At 39.5% G+C, this 22,360-nt stretch overlaps 1 protein-coding gene across 1 annotated transcript in view; it reads right to left on the reverse strand.

The window, feature by feature from the left end:
• MRPS31 (mitochondrial ribosomal protein S31) overlaps positions 1 to 22,360 on the reverse strand; it is a 40,408-nt gene that overhangs the window by 4,387 nt on the left and 13,661 nt on the right. The window contains exons 4-6 of the mRNA XM_015120963.3: positions 21,218 to 21,355; positions 18,037 to 18,116; positions 12,916 to 13,059 (exon numbers count right to left, since the gene is read on the reverse strand). Coding sequence (XP_014976449.2) covers positions 12,916 to 13,059; positions 18,037 to 18,116; positions 21,218 to 21,355 — 362 coding nt within the window. The remainder of the gene's footprint in view (positions 1 to 12,915; positions 13,060 to 18,036; positions 18,117 to 21,217; positions 21,356 to 22,360) is intronic.

A 22,360-nucleotide genomic window follows, 5' to 3' on the forward strand; every position in this document is an offset into this window, starting at 1 on the left:
GCATCTAACAAACAGCTTTTCATGGCTTCCTTTCAAGTATAAAAAAACATTCAAAGAACAGTAGACATTTTAAGAAAGTGTCTAACATAAGTGACAGACACCTTGGCAGGAACGGATACCTATCTATCAAATCCATTCTGGCTTTTTATCTTGGTAAAAGAACTAAACATGTGCATGGGCAGGGGATGGTGACTCATGTCTGTAATCTCAGCACTTTGGGAGGCCGAGGCAGGAGGACACCTTGAAGTCAGGAGTTTAAGACCAGCCTGAGCAACCAAGTGAGACCCCATCTCTACAGAACATTTAAAAATCAGCCAGGCGTGGTGGTGCGCACCTGTAGTCCTAGTACCTGGAACGTTGGGGACAGGAGGATCAATCACTTGAGTCTAGGAGTTTGAGGCTGCAGTAAGCTGTGATCACACCGCTGCACTCCAGAATGAGTGACAGAGTGACACTACACCTCTTAAAAGAAAGAAAAAAACCTGTACATGGCTGTTCGGCAACATTACATTTCCCAGCCCCTTCTGGGTTAGGCACAGGCATATGTTTAAATTATTACCAGCAGAACCTAAACAGAAGTGATGTGTGACATTTACAGCCCAGAGCCTTCAAGAGAATGAAACTGGGTCAGGCACAGTGGCTCATGCCTGTAATCTCAACACTTTTGGGGAAAAAATCTAATACTAAAAAGAAGAACAATAATGCATTTAGTTTTTTTTTTTTTGAGAGGGAGTTTCACTCTTGTTACCCAGGCTGGAGTGCAATGGTGCAATCTCAGCTTACTGCAACCTCTGCCTCCTGGGTTCAAGCGGTTCTCCTGCCTCAGCCTCCTGAGTAGCTGGGATTACAGGTGCTCACCACCATGCCCAGCTAATTTTTGTATTTTTAGTAGAGATGGGTTTTCGCCATGTTGGCCAGGCTGGTCTCGAACTCCTGACCTCAGGTGATCCGCCTGCTTCGGCCTCCCAAAGTGCTGGGATTACAGGTGTGAGCCACCACATCCAGCCCAATGAAGCATTTGGAAGTTAAAAATATGGCATCAGAAACAAAAATCCAATGGAGAGATTGCAAGATAACAGTTAAGGAATGTCCCCAAAGCATAGAACAAAAGGAGAAAAAGAAAAATATTGGGAGGCTGAAATTATCAAATGAAACAAGAAAATTTACCCAGAATTGAAAAACGAAGTTACTGGATTAAAATTATCTAATAATGTCTAGAACAATGATTGTAAACAAATATAATCCCTTTCCAAGGATAACCGTCCTGAAACTTATGACTATTATGAAGAGAAGATGCTAAAAGTTACCCAAAAAATAAATAAAAGAGATCACATACAATGAATCTAGGAGAAGAATGGAAAAAATGGCAAAAGCATTCTCAACAACATAAGACGGTGGAGTGGCCGGGCACGTGGATCACGGCTGTAATCCCAGCACTCTGGGAGGATGAGGCGAGTGGACTGCTTATTAAGTCCAGCAGTTCAAGACCAGCCTGGGCAACAGAGTGAAACCCCGTCCCTAATAAAAATATAAAAAACTAGCCAGGCATGGTGGTGAGCGCCTGTACGGGAGGCTGAGGTGGGAAATAACCTGAGCCTGGGAGGTCAAGGCTTCAGTGAGCCAAGAACACGCCACTGCACTCTAGCTTGGACAACCAAAGTGAAACTCTGTCTCAAAAAAAAAAAAAAAAAAAAAAGGCCAGGAGTAGTGGCTCATGTCTGTAATCCCAGCTACTCGGGAGGCTGAGGCAGGAGAATTGCTTGAACCTGAGAGGTGGAGGTTGTAGTAAGCTAAGATCGCGCCACTGCACTCCAGCCTGGGTGACAGAGCAGGAAAGACAATGGAGCAAAGGTTTATTGTGAAATAAAACTATTTCCAATCTTTAATTTCATCCTCAAGTAAACAATTTAAAAAGTACCAAGATAGAGGAAAGGCATTTTATAGATCAAGTGTCTCAAAGCATGCGCTTCAACAAAATGAGACAGAGAAGAAAACATGTGGTCCAAAAAGAAAGGGTATCCAACATAGAAGAGACAGGAGCCCCAGGAGGAGGGCAAAATGATAGGAAGACAGCTGTGCCAGAAGAGCTAGGTATAGATGACAGCTACAGACAAAGAGCTCCAGGTACCCATGGACAAAAACCAAAATTAACAGGAAATCCAATATTTTTGTGCATGTGAATTTGAGAGGCTGTATGAAATGTAGAAAAACCTAGCTAGAGACTCAAGGAAAAACAAAGCAAATATGAAGAAAAATAAAGCAATTGTTAACTTTGGGTGGGAACAGGAAAAAAAACATAGTACATTTTTTGTCTTACCATTAAACAGTTTTCCAGGCTGGGAACAGTGGCTCACACCTGTAATCCCAGCACTTTGGGAGGCCAAGGCAAGAGGATCACTTCAGCCCAGGAGTTTGAGGCCAGCCTGGGCAACATAGTGAGACCTCATCTTTAGAAAAAAAAAAATTATCCAGGCATAGTGGTGTGCCTGTGGTCCTCCTTACTAGAAAGGCTGAGATGGGAGGATCACTTGAGCCCAGGAATGCGAGGCTGCAGTGAGCCATGATCCTATCACTGCACTCCAGCCTGGGTGACAGAGTGAGACCCTTTCTCAAAAAACCCCAGATAACAAAACAACACCCCACACAACTGTCCGTAGTCATATTAGTGTAAACAATGAATTCAGGTCTTACAAAAAATTGTAATATATCTACACTGGAAACATGAGGAGAAGATACATATACTAGATGACATCTAAAGTAGATAGAAGTAAGCATATAACTTAGAAATATAAAAAATAAAACATAGCTAAAAGATTAAAAACTGTTGGCTCTGAGAACAGGCCTAATAGATGATAAAAAAGAACTGCTTTATAAGACTTGTGCTTTGCTTACTATGATTTTTAAAGTCAAATTATTTTAAAAGAAGGCAAAGAGACAAACTGGGAAACATATTTCCAACACATGTAAGAGTTTAAGAATTAAAGTCCGTAATATATTGAGTTCCTACAAACGCTATTAACAAAGAGCCCAACAGAAACAGTCAAAGGATATAAAAACGTAAGTCACAGAGGAAGTACAAATAGCCAATAAACATATGAAAAGATGTGTAATCTGGTTATCAATCAGGGAAATGCAAATAAAAACACCAGTGATGTCATTTTTTAACCAGAACATTTGAAAGATTAACAATATCCAGTATTAGGCTGCGGAGAAATAGGATTTTTACATAGTTGGTTGACTGGCTATCATTTCAGAAGAGACTTTGTAAGTATTTATTGCCATTTAAAATATACCTATTCTGAATTGAAAGTACTCAAACATGTACACAAGAACATGTGTAAAAGGATCTACTATAGCTCCACCATTCAAAAGGAAAATGGCAAAAGAAATTATAGTCTGCATTCATAACAATCGGACATATAGAACTATAAAATGAATAAGGTCTATCTCTATGTACTGACAAGGAAATGCTTTCAAGACATACTGCTAATAAAAAAAAATACATACACACACACACACTGCAGGACAATATATGTATGGTATGTTCCCATACAAGTCAAAAAAACCAGTAGATAAATGTGTAACTGCCATTTAATGTTGATTGAGAGGACACATATCAAACTATTGACAATGGTTATTCCAGGAAAAGGAGAACCGAGGGGTAAAGTACATATTCTTTCACACGATTTGACTTTTTTGCAAGTAAACTTTCATTATTATTTACGTAATTTAAAATATTTTAAATAAACGAAAGTAGCACAATACAGTAAAGAAAACATAAGAGACAGTGAAACATTAAACATAAGGAAATCCTGTATGATGCACAATCAAGGTGACAGGTTCATTATGTCTAATTCTGCTTTAAATATTGAATACACTTTTAAAATATGATACAACAAATAAAGAGTGAATTCCAGTTAATAGCAATGACCAATTATTTTTGAGAAGGCCACAGTAGAGCACTGAACCAAACTCAGTCATTTTCACTTTGAATTGTTGTTTCCACCTCTATGTATTATCACAACTATTATTTATTTTCCTGTCAGTACTTTAAGGCTCCTGTTCACAGGCCATAATCTCATCTAAAACAACAAACAGATCCTGCTACCTTTCAGTTAGCACATACCTAATAATCTTTATACTTCCCCTAATTTTCTCCACACTATACTTGCCCAAATAACAGAGCCCTTCTTTAGGGTTTTATGGTAATTAGAACTTTTCTCACTGTTCTTGTTGGATCATATTACAGCACATATTCCAGATACCCTAGAGGACACATAAGAAGTGAAAAAGTTTAAGCCAACTAAAGAATAGAAACCAAAGTGTGATTAACTTTCATCCTGACCTTCTTTGCCCACTGAAGCCTCTAAATTGAGAATTACTCTAGGAAAGCATATCAAAAATTAGCCTTAGACTAGCCATATGCAGAAGACTGAAACTGGACCCCTCACCTTTGACCATATACAAAAATCAACTCAAGATGGATTAAAGGCTTAAATGTGAAATCTAAAAGTATAAAAACCCTACAAGAAGACCTAGGAAATACCATTCTAGACAACAGCCCAGGCAAGGACTTCATGACTACGTCAAAAAGCAACTGTAGACCCGGCGCAGTGACTCACTACTGTAATCACAGCACTTTGGGAAGCTGAGGCGGGCAGACCACCTGAGGTCAGGAGTTCAAGACCAGCCTGGCCAACATGGTGAAACCCTGACTCTACTAAAAATACAAAAAGAATTAGCTGGGCATGGTGGCAGACGCCTCTAACCCCAGCTAATTGGAAGGCTGAGGCAGGAGAATCACTTGAACCCAGGAAGCAGAGGTTGCAGTGAGCTGAATCGCACCAATGCACTCCAGCCTGGGCAACAAGAGTGAAAACTCTGTCTCAAAAAAAAAAAAAAAAAAGCAACTGTAACACAAACAAAAATTGAGAAGTGGGACCTAATTAAAGAGCTTCTGCACAGCAAAAAAAAATTCAATAAACAGAAAACCTACAGAATGACAGCAAATATCTGCAAACCATGCATCCGACAAAAGTCTAATATCCAGAATCTATAAGGAACTCAAACAATTGAAGAAGCAAAAAACAATCAACCCTATTAAAAAATGGGCAAAGGACATGAACAGACACTTCTCAAAAGAAGACATATACATGGCCAGCAAACATATGAAAAATGCTCATTATCACGAATCATCCAGGCAATGCAAATCAAAACTCAACGAGATACCATCTCACACCAGTCTGAATGGCTATTAAAATGTTGCAAACAACAGATGCTCGTAAGGTTGCAGAGGAAAGGGAACGCTTATACACTGTTGGTGGGAATGTAAATTAGTTTAGCCACTGTGGAAAGCAGTCTGGAGATTTCTCAAAGAACTTAAAACAGAACTACCATTCAACTTAGCAATCCGATTACTGGGAATATGCCCAAAGGAATATACATTATTCTCTCATAAAGACACATGCATATGTATGTTCATTGCAGCACTATTCACAATAGCAAAGACATGGAATCAACCTAGGTGCCCATGAATGGTGGACTGGATAAAGAAAATGGGGTACATACACACCATGGGATACTATGCAGCTATAAAAATAATGAGGTCATGGCCTTTGCTGCAACATGGATGGAGCTGGGGGCCATTGTCCTAAGTGAATTAATGAAGAAACAGAAAACCAAATACTGCATGTCCTCACTTATAAGTGGAAGCTAAATACTGAGTACATATGACACAAAGAAGGGAACAACAGACACTGGGGCCTATTTGAGGGTGGAGAGTGGGAGGAGAATGAAGATTGGGAAACCACCTTTCAGGTATTATGCTGATTACTTGGGTGACAAAATTATCTGTACAACAAACCCCCATGATACTCCATTTACCCACATAACAAACTTGCACATGTACCCCTGAACCTAAAAGCTGGAAATAAAAAAATAGGAAGAAAACACAAATTAGAGACACAAATAAATGAGAGTTTTAAAAACGAGACATAAATTAAAAAGGAGACATAAATCAAATAGCTAAACATTTAGCTATTTGAAAAAAATAACTTACAATTCCCTAACAACATATGATGTTTCCTTTTTTTTTGAGACGGAGTCTCACTCTGTCGCCCAGGCTGGAGTGCAGGGGTGTGATCTCAGCTCACTGCAAGCTCCGCCTCCCGGGTTCACGCCGTTCTCCTGCCTCAGGACTGCAGGCGCCCCCCACCACGCCTGGCTAATTTTTTGTATTTTTTAGTAGAGACAGGGTTTCACTGTGTTAGCCAGGATGGTCTCGATCTCCTGACCTCGTGATCCCCCCGCCGTGGCCTCCCAAAGTGCTGGGATTACAGGCGTGAGCCACCATGCCTGGCTCATATGATGTTTTCATATGCCATCCTTATATGTTCTTTGGTAAGGTGAACAGATATTTTGCCATTTTATTTTTATTTATTTATTTATTTATTCATTTATTTTTGAGATAGAGTTGTGCTCTGTCACCCAGGCTGCAGTGCAGTGGCGCGATCTCCACCTCCCAGGTTCGAGCAATGTATGTTCATTGCAGCACTGTTCACAATAGCAAAGCAATTAGCATGCCTCAGCCTCCCAAGTAGCTGGGATTACAGGCCCCGCCATCACGCCTGGCTAATTATTGCATTTTCAGTAGAGGCCAGGTTTCGCCATTTTGGCCAGGCTGGTCTCAAACTCCTTATCTGAGGTGATCTGCCCACCTCGGCCTCCCAAAGTGCTGGGATTTCAGGCATGAGCCACCGCACCCAGCCCATTTTATTTTTATTTATTTATTTTTGAGATGGAGTCTTGCTCTGTTTCCTAGACTGGAGTGCAGTGGTGAGATCACAGCTCACTGCAACCTCCCTGTCCTGAGTTCAAGAGATTCTCATGCCTCAGCCTCCTGAGTAGTTGGGATTACAGGCGTGCACCACCAAGCCTGGCTAACTTTTGTATTTTTAGAGGAGATTTTTAGAGGACATGGGGTTTCACCATGTTGGCCAGTCTGTTCTCAAACTCCTAACCTCAAGTGATCCACCTACCTCGGCCTCCTAAAGTGCTGGGATTACAAGCATGAGCCACTGCACCCAGCCATATTTTGCATTTTATTTTATTTTATTTTTATCTTATTTTATTTTAGTTGAGACGGAGTTTCACTCTTGTTGCCCAGGCTGGAGTACAATGGTACAATCTCAGCTCACCACAGCCTCCGCCTCCTGGCTTCAAGTGATTCTCCTGCTTCAGCCTCCCGAGTAGCTGGAATTACAGGCATGCGCCACCACACCCGGCTAATTTTGTATTTTTAGTAGAGATAGGGTTTCACCATGTTGGCCAGGCTGGTCTTGAACTCGTGACCTCAGGTGATACACCTGCCTCGGCCTCCCAAAGTTCTGGGATTACAGGTGTGAGCCACCGTACCCAGCCAAGAATTTTTAAAATGTATTTTGTATACCTGTCTTTTATCACAGATACGTGTTTTGCAAATACTTTCTCCTACTCTGTGGCTTGTCTTTTTATATTTTAACAGTGTCTTTCACAATGCAAACGTCTTATTTTTAATATAGTTCAACTTACCACTTTCTTCTTTCATGGATCATGCTTTTATGCTGTATGAAAGAACAATCCCCTCAACAAATCCCCTCTCCCCCATAAAAACTAGCCTTAGAAACACTCTGTTACTAGGTAAGCATAAATGTGATTAAATTTAGTTAAAATCAAAGTAGAGGCTAAAATAAAAACGGATCATTAACAATCCAACATATAAACTAGTGCCAAGTCTAAGTGAGAACAATTCCATCTAATAGCGCTTGTAAATCTCCATGAAGGCAAAGCACAAAGGACTAACAAGCTCTTAAAACAGAAACAGAAAAAAAAGCTATTCTCAATTGGAAAAATAATTTATATGCATTAAGTGGCAAAACAACAAACCTTAATTTTTTATATAATGGAAAAACACCACACTGCGAACTAAACTGTAAACACATGACATGTCACTTTGTCATTTTCAATATTATGTTCCAACACTACTAAAAACAAAACAAAACATCCTTCCACAAAAGAATCCAAATAAATCTTCATAAAGCTAATTATTAGTAGTGAAAGAAAGGTATTTCATTCATTTCAACATTTAAGTATAAGAAATATAAAAGAAAGTTATTGAATTGTTGAGGTGTCAGGTTACAACGCCAGTTTCTCAAAGTACAAGTTTCTAAGTGTGCACCCAGGGCAGTGATCAAAGTGAGAGTTTCCATAGTCCTTTCCTGTTTTTACTTCAGATAACAATGCCTTAAGGAGCTGAAAATGAGTTACCTACCACCTCCTTTTCCAGCCCTGAAATATCAATAATATGAAGTGTCATGTGGATAGTTGTCACATTTATCTCCCCAACATGACCAAAAAAAACATGTTTCTCTCCTTTTTTAGAAATTAAATTTTCTCAGAAACCAGGTCAAACTTAAGATAAATTCCGTTGGAGTTTGATCACATTTTGATGCACTTAAGTGTTTCACTGCTGATGACAATATACTATGAGTTCGTGCTTTCCTAACACCCTACTCCGTGGTTCCCAGATAATACATACTATCCTTATTAATATTTAAGATTTAAAATGTTCCAGTATAAAGTAAAATTTCGAAAAATAAAATGTTACAGTATACAATGGAAAACAGTTACAGAAGCAAACCCCTTCACAATATTGTTGCTGTAGGCCGGGCGCGGTGGCTCAAGCCTGTAATCCCAGCACTTTGGGAGGCCGAGACGGGCGGATCATGAGGTCAGGAGATCGAGACTATCCTGGCTAACATGGTGAAACCCCGTCTCTATTAAGAAATACAAAAAACTAGCCGGGCGAGGCGGCGGGCGCCTGTAGTCCCAGCTACTCGGGAGGCTGAGGCTGGAGAATGGCATGAACCCGGGAGGCGGAGCTTGCAGTGAGCTGAGATCCGGCCACTGCATTCCAGCCTGGGTGACAGAGCGAGACTCCGTCTCAAAAAAAAAAAAAAAAAAATATTGTTGCTGTAGAAACAGGGGTGATGATGATGATGATGCTTTACTTGTTTAACCTCACTTACTCCTCACACCAATCTTGTATAATGAGTCCTATTATTATTCCCATCATTTTAGAGATGAAGGAAGTGAGGCTTGGGGAGATCAAGTCTGTAACTTACTCTGGATCTTGAACTTCTAAAACCACTATGCTTCACTAACTCTCCTGAATAAAGTCACATTATTATACCTCAGTACTGTTTTTTTTAATTCTTTCTCTCTCCTTCCTTCCTTCCTTCCTTCCTTCCTCCCTTCCTTCCTTCCTTCCTCCCTTCCTCCCTTCCTCCCTTCCTCCCTTGCTCTCTTTCTCTCTTTCTTTCTTTTTTTGAGACAGAGTTTCACTCTGTCACCCAGGCTGGAGTACCGTGGCACAATCTTGGCTCACTGCAACCTCTACCTCCTGGGTTCAAGTGATTCTCCTGCCTCAGCCTCCCAAGTGGCTATGATTACAGGCATGAGCCACTGTGCCCAGCCTAATACTGGGTTTTTAAATCAGGTTTTTAACCGTGAGGACTTGGAACACCCAAGTTTCTTCAAATAATGAAATCTAAACATGTTGTAAGAGTAAACCAGATCTTTCATTAAATCAGATATTATTTTACAGAAGAGGATACTGAGGCTCAGGAGCTTAAATAATTTCCTCAAAGGCAAATGGCTAAAATGGATAGAGCTGGTACTCAGGTTTGCACAACTAAAAAGGCGTTGGTGTTTTTACCTTACCCTGATACTTTCCAGAACACAGAAACCACACTTTAAGCAACACACAGGTTATGTAATACATGAAACACAGTATTCTATATTATTGCAGGTATAATATGAATATACGGGCCAGGCGCGGTGGCTCACGCCTGTAATCCCAGCACTTTGGGAGGCCGAGACAGGCGGATCATGAGGTCAGGAGATCGAGACTATCCTGGCTAACATGGTGAAACCCCGTCTCTATTAAGAAATACAAAAAACTAGCCGGGCGAGGCGGCGGGCGCCTGTAGTCCCAGCTACTCGGGAGGCTGAGGCTGGAGAATGGCATGAACCCGGGAGGCGGAGCTTGCAGTGAGCTGAGATCCGGCCACTGCACTCCAGCCTGGGTGACAGAGCGAGACTCCGTCTCAAAAAAAAAAAAAAATATATATTGTTGCTGTAGAAACAGGGGTGATGATGATGATGATGCTTTACTTGTTTAACCTCACTTACTCCTCACACCAATCTTGTATAATGAGTCCTATTATTATTCCCATCATTTTAGAGATGAAGGAAGTGAGGCTTGGGGAGATCAAGTCTGTAACTTACTCTGGATCTTGAACTTCTAAAACCACTATGCTTCACTAACTCTCCTGAATAAAGTCACATTATTATACCTCAGTACTGTTTTTTTTAATTCTTTCTCTCTCCTTCCTTCCTTCCTTCCTTCCTTCCTCCCTTCCTTCCTTCCTTCCTTCCTCCCTTCCTCCCTTCCTCCCTTCCTCCCTTGCTCTCTTTCTCTCTTTCTTTCTTTTTTTGAGACAGAGTTTCACTCTGTCACCCAGGCTGGAGTACCGTGGCACAATCTTGGCTCACTGCAACCTCTACCTCCTGGGTTCAAGTGATTCTCCTGCCTCAGCCTCCCAAGTGGCTATGATTACAGGCATGAGCCACTGTGCCCAGCCTAATACTGGGTTTTTAAATCAGGTTTTTAACCGTGAGGACTTGGAACACCCAAGTTTCTTCAAATAATGAAATCTAAACATGTTGTAAGAGTAAACCAAATCTTTCATTAAATCAGATATTATTTTACAGAAGAGGATACTGAGGCTCAGGAGCTTAAATAATTTCCTCAAAGGCAAATGGCTAAAATGGATAGAGCTGGTACTCAGGTTTGCACAACTAAAAAGGCGTTGGTGTTTTTACCTTACCCTGATACTTTCCAGAACACAGAAACCACACTTTAAGCAACACACAGGTTATGTAATACATGAAACACAGTATTCTATATTATTGCAGGTATAATATGAATATACGGGCCAGGCGCGGTGGCTCACGCCTGTAATCCCAGCACTTTGGGAGACCAAGGTGGGCAGATCACCTGAGGTCAGGAGTTTGAGACCAGCCTGGCCAACACTGCAAAACCCTGTCTCTACTAAAAAATACAAAAATTAGCTGGGTGTGGTGGTGCATGCCTCTAATCCCAGCTACTCGGGAGGCTGAGGCATGAGAACTGCTTGAACCCGGGAGGTGGAGGTTGCAGTGAGCTGAGATAGCGCCACTGCACTCCAGTCTGGGCGACAGAGAGAGATTCTGTCTCAAAAAGCAAAAACAATATGAATATACAAAATATTAAGAATTTGCTAAAAGAATCTCTAAGTCTCTAAAGTTTTCCTATAAAAAGTAACACTTTATGCTAATTATTTACAATAAGACTAAATATTTCTGATACTTAAGCTTCCATTCCACCTATTAATCCAACAAATAAAAGATTATCAAAAATTAAGATATTACAATGATACCATAACATTATGAAGGTTAAAATACGGACTACATTTTCCTAAGACTTATTTAGGCTTTTCGAACTTCTAGCTAATCTTAGCCTAAAAGCAAACGAATCTTTTCTCTTTTTTTTTGTTTTTTGAGATGAAGTTTCACTCTTGTTGCCCAGGCTGGAGTGCAATAGCACAATCTTGGCTCACTGCAACCTCCGCCTCCCAGGTTCAAACAATTCTCCTGCCTCAATCTCCTGAGTAGCTGGGATTACAGGCATGTGCCATTACACCCGGCTGATTTTGCATTTTTAGAGATGGGGTTTCACCATGGTGGTCAGGCTGATCTCGATCTCCTGATCTCAGGTGATCCACCGGCCTCAGCCTCCCCAAAGTGCTGGGAATATAGGCGTGAGCTGCGCCCAGCCATGAATCTTTTCCAATTCAAAATACGTCTATAAACTCAATTAAAATGTTTAACTGATGACAACATGGGTATCATAAAAAATAAATAGCATAGGCCGGGCGCGGTGGCTCAAGCCTGTAATCCCAGCACTTTGGGAGGCCGAGATGGGCGGATCACGAGGTCAGGAGATCGAGACCATCCTGGCTAACACGGTGAAACCCCGTCTCTACTAAGAAATACAAAAAAAAAATAGCCGGGCGAGGTGGCAGCGCCTGTAGTCCCAGCTACTCGGGAGGCTGAGGCAGGAGAATGGCGTGAACCCGGGAGGCGGAGCTTGCAGTGAGCTGAGATCCAGCCACTGCACTCCAGCCTGGGCTACAGAGCGAGACTCCGTCTCAAAAAAAAAAAAAATAATAAATAAATAAATAGCATAGCAATACTGTTTTTCTTTTGCTTTAGGAAGAGGTAACATCTCCAAAAAATACCCAGTAAAGTAGATATTCTGTTGCCAGTTCAAAGCGTCTGTATTATGTGGGCAAAGACTTCCAAAGCCTACTAAGGTTTTTGCTTTGAGTGGCTCATACAAGTTCCTTGTAGCTCATTAATGCAATGGTTTTATGACTAAAGGACACCAGCGTGAGACTTTAAGAGTTGTAATGTTCTCCAAATTTTAAGTATAATCTCATACGCCTTATGTAATTTCTTGAAGATTCATCAAGTAATATCCTGTGTAGCAATTAGAAAACTGGTATCATTTGTAGTTCTCAGTCCTTTTATGTCATAGAAATTCATGCTGGATTTTTGCCATATAGTTTTACTTCTTCATTTTCCTTATCGAATATCTAAAAATAAGTGAAATTCTAACATCTTTTTTAAAAAACCTTGTCACATTTATTTTAGTACACCATGAAGATATCCACAAAAGGTTTTAAAATTCATGTAAGTATCTACACTCCAAAAGTAAGTATCTGGCAGAAATAAACTCAATACATTTTATAACCCCCTGAAATTAACATATACCTGCTTCATTGTTAATTGGGAACTCCCACAGTTTCCCCTCTTTTGTCCACTGGATCAGCTCTTCAAACCCATTCTGAAGGAGTTGTCCATCTACTGTGGCTAACTGCTTAGCAAATTCCACATCCCACAGTGAAGGTGATGCGTCTGTACAACAAAGACATTTTAAATAAGAACAAGTCAATGTAAGTGTCTTTTTTAAAAAGTTACAACCAATCTTGAATAGATAATGTATTTTTCAGACCCTGACACTCATAATTAAATAGTATATAAGTTACTGAGGATAACTGCAAAAATTATATTAAAAATTGTAACTACAATAATGGCAAGCTTAGCTTTTGTTTTACAATGCCAGGTAATCACTGCCCCCTCTACTGGAAAGAAAAAATAAATTTGTGTTTTGTTTTAGGGTATTTTTATGAATGTGAATGTTTTTTGTAGAATATGTGACTTTGATTTTTAAAGTCTAGCCTGTTATCTTTAGTCTATCAAAATTAGTTACAAATGTACTACTGTTAACAACCAAAGAAGTTATATTAACAGAATAACAAAACTGATAATGAATACTGATTACTTCCTCTGTGCTTAAATGCATTTATTTTATGCATTAGTGCATGTAATTCTCACAACCAACCCTATGAGTAACGTATTATCATGTTGGCTAATTACCACTATCATATTACATGTTTCAATAACTTATTTACTTCTGAAACTTCAGATCATCTTTTGAAAATGAGCCATATTCCCACCAGTTACTGCTGCTAGGAACATAAAATGGTACAACCACCTTAGAAAACAGTTTGATGGCTTCTTAAAAAGTTAAAAATATATCTATTATTCAACATAGTAGTTTCATCCCTGGATATTCACCCAAGAGATAATACATGTCCACACAAAGACTTGTACACAAAAGTTAATGGCAGCTTTCTTTGTAATAGCCAAATGTGGGTTGTAATTTGGGAAACAACCCAAATGTCCACTAACAGGTGAACAGGTACAAAAATGTGAAACATCCACACAACTGTATACTACTCAGTAAAAAAAATGCGTTACTAGTACATATAACAGCATATGGATGAATCGCAAATCATTATGCTGAGTCAAAGAAGCCAAATGCAAAGGAGTACATACTATGTGATTTCAGTTATGTACAGTTCTAAAAGATACAAACTAACCTATTGTAACAGAAAGCAGATCAAAGGTTGCCTACGTACTGTGTGTGGGTGTGTGTGTCTGCGTTTACTGCAAAAGGACACGAGGAAACTTTGTAGGTTCATGAAAATGTTCAGAATTATAACTGATATTTTCATGGATGTATACATTTGTTAAAATTAGTCAAGTTATATACTTTAAATATATGCAGTTTGTTGCACACAAATTATACCTTAATAAAGATGTAAAAAGAAAATGAATATCAGTATCTATCCCTTGGCTACCTTTTTTCCTATATTTTTATTCTTTAGTTATTTTTACCAATATCTTCTATCTTCTATCTTTCTTATTTTTTTCTGTGTGATATCACTTTTTAAAATAAATGAGGATCGTATAGTTTGGTAATGTACTTTTTTCACAATTAATCCCCTACTACTGAATATTTTGATCATTTATATATTTTCTCTTTTAAATACTATAGTGACAAATGTCCTTGTATTCTATGCATATCTGTAATATTCCCTCAGAACAAATTCCTAGGAACACAATTTCCGGTTTAGAGGCATAGACTGCATATGATCTATCCTCCAGCTTACCTCTTTACCCACTTTTGCCAAGCCCACTAAAGCATATCAACAAATAGCTCAATTACTCTTCTACCTGGGTAAGCCTTATTTTATCTATTTTGCTTCTTCTGAATCTATTTCTATAAGCCTTTATGTGCAGAAATGTGTGTAGATATTAAGTATTTTGGCCTAGATCATCTAATACTGGGAAACAATCAGTTGTTAGCCTCCACTAGCCACATTTACAGAGCAATCACACCAGTAAAATAACTTAATTGTCTCAGTTATCTTTTACTTGGTGGTCACTGACTGACCTACGTCTTTTCCATCATCATTAGGATCATCACTATATTTTTACACTTGCTAATATTTGTAAGCATTTATTAAATATGCACTATGTTCCAGGCACTGTGCCTGACACTTTTCTCAGATTACCTCATTTAATCTTTGAGATGTATGTAGTAACCCTCATTTTATAGGTGGGGAAAGGTTAGTGCGGCAGAATCTGAATTGGAATCCAGTTCTACACAACACCAACACTCTTTCTGTTAAACTATACTGCCTGTGGACTCTAGGATAACCAGTAGGGCCTACGACTATATCCTTTGTAGCAGTGGTAAGAACTTAGTGGGGAACAAGACATGGGAATCATGGAACAGAATAACTCATTCAATCAGTCAATAAAAAAATTACTGAATGCCAACTATATTTCCAGCATTATTTCAGGTGGTGGGAAAACAACAGTGAACAATTGCTAAATTTTACGTTTCTACATTTTGCTATTCTTGTATTTAATTGGGAACAAACACCATTCTTTAGACTCATGCAAGTATAGCACATTTACACAGTACCTTCATTAAAGTAAATTATTACATAAATTTGTGTGCTATTGTCCTCACTAGAGTATAATCATTTGATACTGTTTTATCAAATACATAAAACTTTGGTGCTACCTTGCCAACTAACTTCAGTTTTAGAAATAAGATTTTTTCATTTTAAAAAGTAAGCTGGTTCCTTCAAGAATCTCAAGAATCTTCAAGTGTCTCTCTTGGCTGGACAATAGCAGCTGCCCTGACAACCAACTTTTTTTTTTTTTTTTTTCTTTTTGAGACAGAATTTTGCTCGTCACACAGGCTAGACAGGCAATCTTGGCTCACTGCAACCTCCGCCTCCTGGGTGCAAGTGATTCTCCTGCCTCAACCTCCCGAGTAGCTGGGATTACAGGCACCCGCCACCGTGCCCAGCTAATTTTTGTATTTTTAGAGAGAGGGGGTTTCACCATGTTGGCCAGGCTGGTATCGAACTCCTGACCTCAGGTGATCCACCCACCTTGGCCTTCCAAAGTGCTGGGATTACAGGCGTGAACCACTGTGCCCTGCCAACAAATTCCTTTCTGATGCACGCTTAACCATTTGAGCAGGGGAGAGGCGATTCCTTGTCCCTATGCATTTTGCACTTCCTTTTCATCATACACAAGAGAATGCAGTTTTTGTAATACAAGGGGGTTGTTCTTTTAGCTTCACCTTCAGTTCAAATGAACAAACACTGAATTAACTTCTTTCCTCTATAGATACATATTTTACAGTACAGTTTGTTCAAAAAAGAATTTAAGATTTAAGATAACTAGGCCGGGCGCGGTGGCTCAAGCCTGTAATCCCAGCACTTTGGGAGGCCGAGACGGGCGGATCACGAGGTCAGGAGATCGAGACCATCCTGGCTAACACAGTGAAACCCCGTCTCTACTAAAAATACAAAAACTTAGCCGGGCGAGGTGGCAGGCGCCTGTAGTCCCAGCTACTCGGGAGGCTGAGGCAGGAGAATGGCGTGAAGCCGGGAGGCGGAGCTTGCAGTGAGCTGAGATCCGGCCACTGCACTCCAGCCTGGGTGACAGAGCGAGACTCCGTCTCAAAAAAAAAAAAAAAAAAAAAAAGATTTAAGATAACTAGTTCCTATTATCTGTAAGCCACATGAGTAGGTATACATGAATGAGATCCAGCCCCTAACAGTCTATTAAATAGAGGGAAAATCAAAAGTTCATATAAGTAGCTGTAGAAACATTAAATGAGCCCTTGGAGGCCCGCCTAGGAACTTATCTATCATATACAACATTCTTTTTTTTCCCCCCTTCGAGATGGAGTTTCACTCTGATTCTTAGGAAGGAGTGTTATAGCACAATCATAGCTCACTGCAGCCTCGAATTCTGGGCTCCAGTGATCCTGCCACTTCAACTTCCCAAGTTACTAGGATTATAGGCATGCACCACCACGCTTGGATAATTTTTTTCTATTTTTTAGAGAAACGGGCTCAATATGTTGCCCAGGCTGGTCCTGAACTCCTAGTCGCAAGCCATCCTGTTGTCTCAGCCTCCCGAGTTCATATACAACATTATTTCTACCAAGATCCAAAAAACTAACTTCTTTTCTTTAGAAATGCTCCTCACTTATATGCTACAGACCATTTGTATTAAGTTTCTTCATTTATTTTACTAGTAAACTAAATGTAATGTCAAGCAAGAGGACACTCTTATTTCTCTTTTAGACTTAAAATGGCAAATTTCTTACCCAAAAAAAACACTACAGGTCTGTTAAATATATTCCTTGAATGTTCTTCCCATCTCCGGAACAATCACTAAGTCACTTCAGGAAGTTATTTTGTACTATCTCCTCTTCTAAGCTGCCTAAGGGCAGGAACCAGTATATCTTTATGTAATAGCATAGAGATACATTGTAAATGGTAGCTGATTATTAATGTTCTAACCCAAATTAGTAGCTAATCTGGACCTCTGGATTTGGTAATTGGTAGTACTTTACCTCCCACTGTCTCAAAGAATGCAACATTTCAAGGGGGAAACCTGACCAAAACTAGCAGTGTTGGCAACTGTAGTGTGATGTGTCCCCCACCAGGTTACTTAAGAGCGTTATACATGTTGCTTGGATCCTGAAGCCTGGGCAGGGAGCCAAGGCCATGGTGCCTAGCTGAGAAGCAGGTGTCCCTGAGAACCCAAACAACCCTGGGCATACCTGGGAACATATCAGATAACACTGTCATCGCACACACAGAGTAGGCAAACAGCCAGAACATTAGCTGAAAGGCAGCTTAGAAATGGGAAACAGGGTGACTCTAGAGCTGCTCAGGAATGTCCAGTATGTAAGTTCTAGTAAACTCATCTATTTGCCAAGCTGGACTTGCCCAAATTATACTTTGGTCTCTCAACTCCTTCCCAGCTTGGGGGGACATTACAGTCCCAAGTTTTCCTTATAACAACTGCCACATTCGTAAGCAGGATCCAGACCAATGACAGAATGGAACATGAAAATATCCAACTATTACACCGTTAGAACACTAAGGACGTCTTGGAAAGCTGGAATGTTTCTCCCCCGGAGAAAGAGTGTTATTCTTAACAAACCTGTTTCAGGTGCTTCTTTAGTAACTGCTGTCATGTCAAAAATATGAAGTCTTTTCCCCGAGAATATGTTTTTCCTAAGTCTAAAAAAAGAAAACAACATTTTAATGAATATATTTTAAACTGTCAACAAAAATTATGAGAAAATACCTTAAGTGAAATATTCTATGTAGAAATTAAAAATAATTCCACTGACCCACATCAAAAATCTTAGCTACATTGCCACATTTTTAGGACCGACAAACTAAAAACAGAAATGTGCACTTGAAGTTTTGCTTCATATACAACAAATCAGTTACAGCAATTTAATTTCCAAAATACCTAATTGAAAAGATTAGCTTAATTTGCCATAATTTTTATTTTTTCGCTTTTATATTAAGGTTTTAAAAACTCCATGTTGTGAAAAACTATAAAACTATGCTAAAATAGAAGCTGTTAAAGTCAACATTTGTCTTTAAGGGCAGAAAACACTGCAATGTTTAATTATAAATTATAATTGTAAAAGATTGCATTGGTAAATCACAACATTCACTTTCATAAAGCAATCATTCTGCATTTTAAAATAATTATTAACTTTCTTTACGTGACTATTTTTAATTAACTATTGAAATTAATATCAGAGAGTTAATAGGTAACATTTTCTTACACACTTGATAATCAACTGCTTTATGCATCAATTCACATATTTACTTGAATAAATTTACTGGCAGATTAAAATCCAGTTTATAAACTGGAGGGTTGGCCAGGTGAGGTGGCTCACGCCTGTAATCCCAGCACTTTCGGAGGCCGAGGCAGGTGGATTACCTGAGGTCAGGAGTTTGAGACCAGGCTGGCCAATATGGTGAAACCCCGTCTCTACTAAAAATACAAAAAAAATTAGCCAGGTGTGATGGCAGGTGCCTGTAATCTCCGCTACTTGAGAGGCTAAGGCAGGAGAATCCCCTGAACCCAGGAGGCAGAGGTTGCAGTGGGCCGAGATTGTGCCACTGCACTCCAGGCTAGGCGATAAGAGTGAGACTCCGTCTCAAAGAAAAATAAAAAAATAATAAAATAAACTGGAAGGTTAGTTTTAAAAATAATTTTGAATTCTTGTTTTTTTAATAAACTAAATTACTTCTCTCTACTAAATACAAATAACTGGAAAAAATGCAAATACCATATGAACGTTAAATAATGTGATCTCAAATCATAAAATCTTCCATCTAGTAGTTCCAAGTTATTTGTAAACAAAGGATTTTATGCTCCAGAACTCTCTTCAGTGCCTTGCATTCTTCCCCCTCAACCACACGTCTGGTAAACAGGATGGTGGATTAAAGCAAGTCAGAGCAGGGGGCGAATGCCTTGGTAAAGTACTGAATTTCAAAAGAGGAATGTACTACAAAGAGAGGGAATGGACATTTGCTGAGCACCTACCATGTACCAAATACTTTACACGTGTTTCTTTTCTATTCCTTAAGAAAGTCATTTAAGCCAGGTTTCACTTTCAGCATTTTGTAGGTGGGGAAACAGGCTGATAGAGGCTATAAAAGGTGCTCCTGTCACAGAATTAGTCAGTGGCAGTGCCAACATTCTGAGGCAGGCCAGCGTGAACTATCAATCTCCAACAGAAGAAGTCAGTCCAGGCCTGGGTTGTCTGGGGTTGATACCCCAGATCCTGCCCCAGTCACAGCAGGGTGAACAACCCGGCATCTCATCATTGCTTCCCCTTACTCACCTCTAGCTGGCTTGTTAACACATTGAAGGCACAGAAACCCCTTTCCTACTTTAGTTTCTAAGTTTTAAAATATTAAATATCAAATCTAATATTAAAAATCAAATTATAATATACCATCCTAATGTAGTTGCACAGAATCGTTTAAGATGAATGATTCAGTTAAATATTCTCGAGGATTAACTGATTCAGTTAAATATTCTTAAGTAAAACTCCAAGTATACCTTCTCCTGTATTCAATAACATGTAACAGATACTAAATCACTTTAAATTAGTAATTCAAATAATCTTCCAAAGTCACCATAACCTCTTGAACTTCCTGTGTTAACTGCTGACCACCTTTTCCAACTTTCCTGTATAAATTAGTAATTTAACACCCGGAAGGAGTTAACTCAAGTTCCTGATTTTTTTTTTTTTTTTTTTTTTTTTTTTTAGACGGAGTCTTGCTCTGTCACCCAGGCTGGAGTGCAGTGGCCGGATCTCAGCTCACTGCAAGCTCCGCCTCCCGGGTTTACGCCATTCTCCTGCCTCAGCCTCCCGAGTAGCTGGGACTACAGGCGCCCGCCACCTCGCCCGGCTATTTTTTTGTATTTTTTAGTAGAGACGGGGTTTCACCGTGTTAGCCGGGATCGTCTCTCGATCTCCTGACCTCGTGATCCGCCCGTCTCAGCCTCCCAAAGTGCTGGGATTACAGGCTTGAGCCACCGCGCCCGGCCCCTGATTTTACTTAAAACAAATCCACAGAATACACAATGCATTGAAAACACTCCAATTGTGAGCATATCCTGCTATAAAGACAAGTTAATTTTTGTCAGACCATGCCAAATATCTGGTTCCTCCTTCCCATCTATCACTTTCAGGGTTTAAAGAAGAAAAAGAACAGAAACGTTATGCAAATACAGAACAACTTTAAATTCTAAAATAACTATGTAAGGCATAGCTCAGCATCTTTAAGAACTTCAAATCAGTAAATTCAAGTGGCCACAAATAATCTACCATTTTAAAGTATTATATAAACTTTTTTCCTCTCGCCTTTCCTTCTTTTTGTTGATGATGGGTTATTTCTCTAAACTATGCCAACAGATAAGCATGTATTGAGATATAAAGGCTATATGAATACACAGTATTAGACACATATTTAAAATGAAAAATAATGTTTCTCACAAAATACTTATTTGCTCAGAATTCAGTCAGCTCCTCTTATTCTAAATCAAAGGACCCCTATTCATTGTGGGTAGATGTGAAGCATGGCCCATTTTGATTTCAGGTATGGAAAACCACAGGACTGGCTAAATCCAGCACATGGTTCCCTCTCTAGGAAGTGGTATACAGAGAGTAAGAACACAGATGTAAATGCATTCATAATGTTCAAATATCCAACAGCAATAATAAACACACATAATAAGATAAATCTACAGTGAAGGTAAAAACAAACTACACAAACGAAACCCAGCAGATTACAAAGCCTGATACCTTTTTCTAAGATCAGTGGTCTGCTGGTCAGGAGAACTGTCATAGCCATCATCAAATTGAATCTGATGCTCCGGTCTTGAACGAACTCTAGCTGCAGAACGTCTGGCAACTTTCATATCTGATATTATGTTACTGAAACTGAAATAATAAAAAGGTCAAGTGTATTAGAAATCTTAGCTACAGAACAATAATAAACTTCCTTAAACACAAGACTGAGATCGTTTAATTCTTATTTCATTTTTATGCACTAATTACATAGCATAAAAATGTTTAAAAAATGTCACCTATTAACAGTCACATAACATGGAATATTACAATTTGTTTAGTGTCATCTTTTAAAGATGTTCTTCAGAAATCTTCATTTAAAACATGTTGTATGAAAAATTATTCAGAGAAAATGATAGGAAAGTAAAATCAGTATCTGTTATACCTATCACCTACATCCAATAACTAAATTAAAACCAAGAGTTAGCCATATTTATTTGTTGCTTTTTATTTGTTCAAACACAAATAAAATGAGTCACTGAACTAACAGTCCAGATATCTATGTCTTCCTTTTTTTTTTTTTTTTGAGATGGAGTTTCGCTCTGTTGCCTAGGTTGGAGTGCAGTGGCGTGATCTCGGCTCACTGCAACCTCTGCCTCCCGGGTTCAAGCAATTCTCCTGCCTCAGCCTTCCGAGTAGCTGGGACTACAGGCACATGCCACGACGCCAGGCTAATTTTTTGTGTTTTTAGTAGAGACAGGGTTTCACTGTGTTAGCCAGGATGGTCTTGATCTCCTGACCTGGTGATCCACCTACCTCAGCCACTCACAGTGCTGGGATTACAGGCGTAAGCCAACACACCTGGCCTTTTTTTTTTTTTTTTTAATCACAGTTTCTTGTCTCACTCTATCGCCCAGGCTGAAGTGCAGTAGTGAGATCATAGCTCAATGCAACTTCAAACCCTGAACTTAAGTGATCCTCCTGAGGCTGGGGGCAGTGGCTCATACGTGTAATCCCAGCACTTTGGGAGGCTGAGGCAGGTGGATCACAAGGTCAGGAGATCAAGACCATCCTGGCTAACACAGTGAAACCCCATCACTACTAAAAAATACAAAAAAATTAGCCGGGCATGGTGGGGGGCGCCTATAGTCTCAGTAC

The sequence above is a fragment of the Macaca mulatta genome, chromosome 17 (genome assembly GCF_049350105.2).
Source record: "Macaca mulatta isolate MMU2019108-1 chromosome 17, T2T-MMU8v2.0, whole genome shotgun sequence".
NCBI lineage: Eukaryota > Metazoa > Chordata > Mammalia > Primates > Cercopithecidae > Macaca > Macaca mulatta.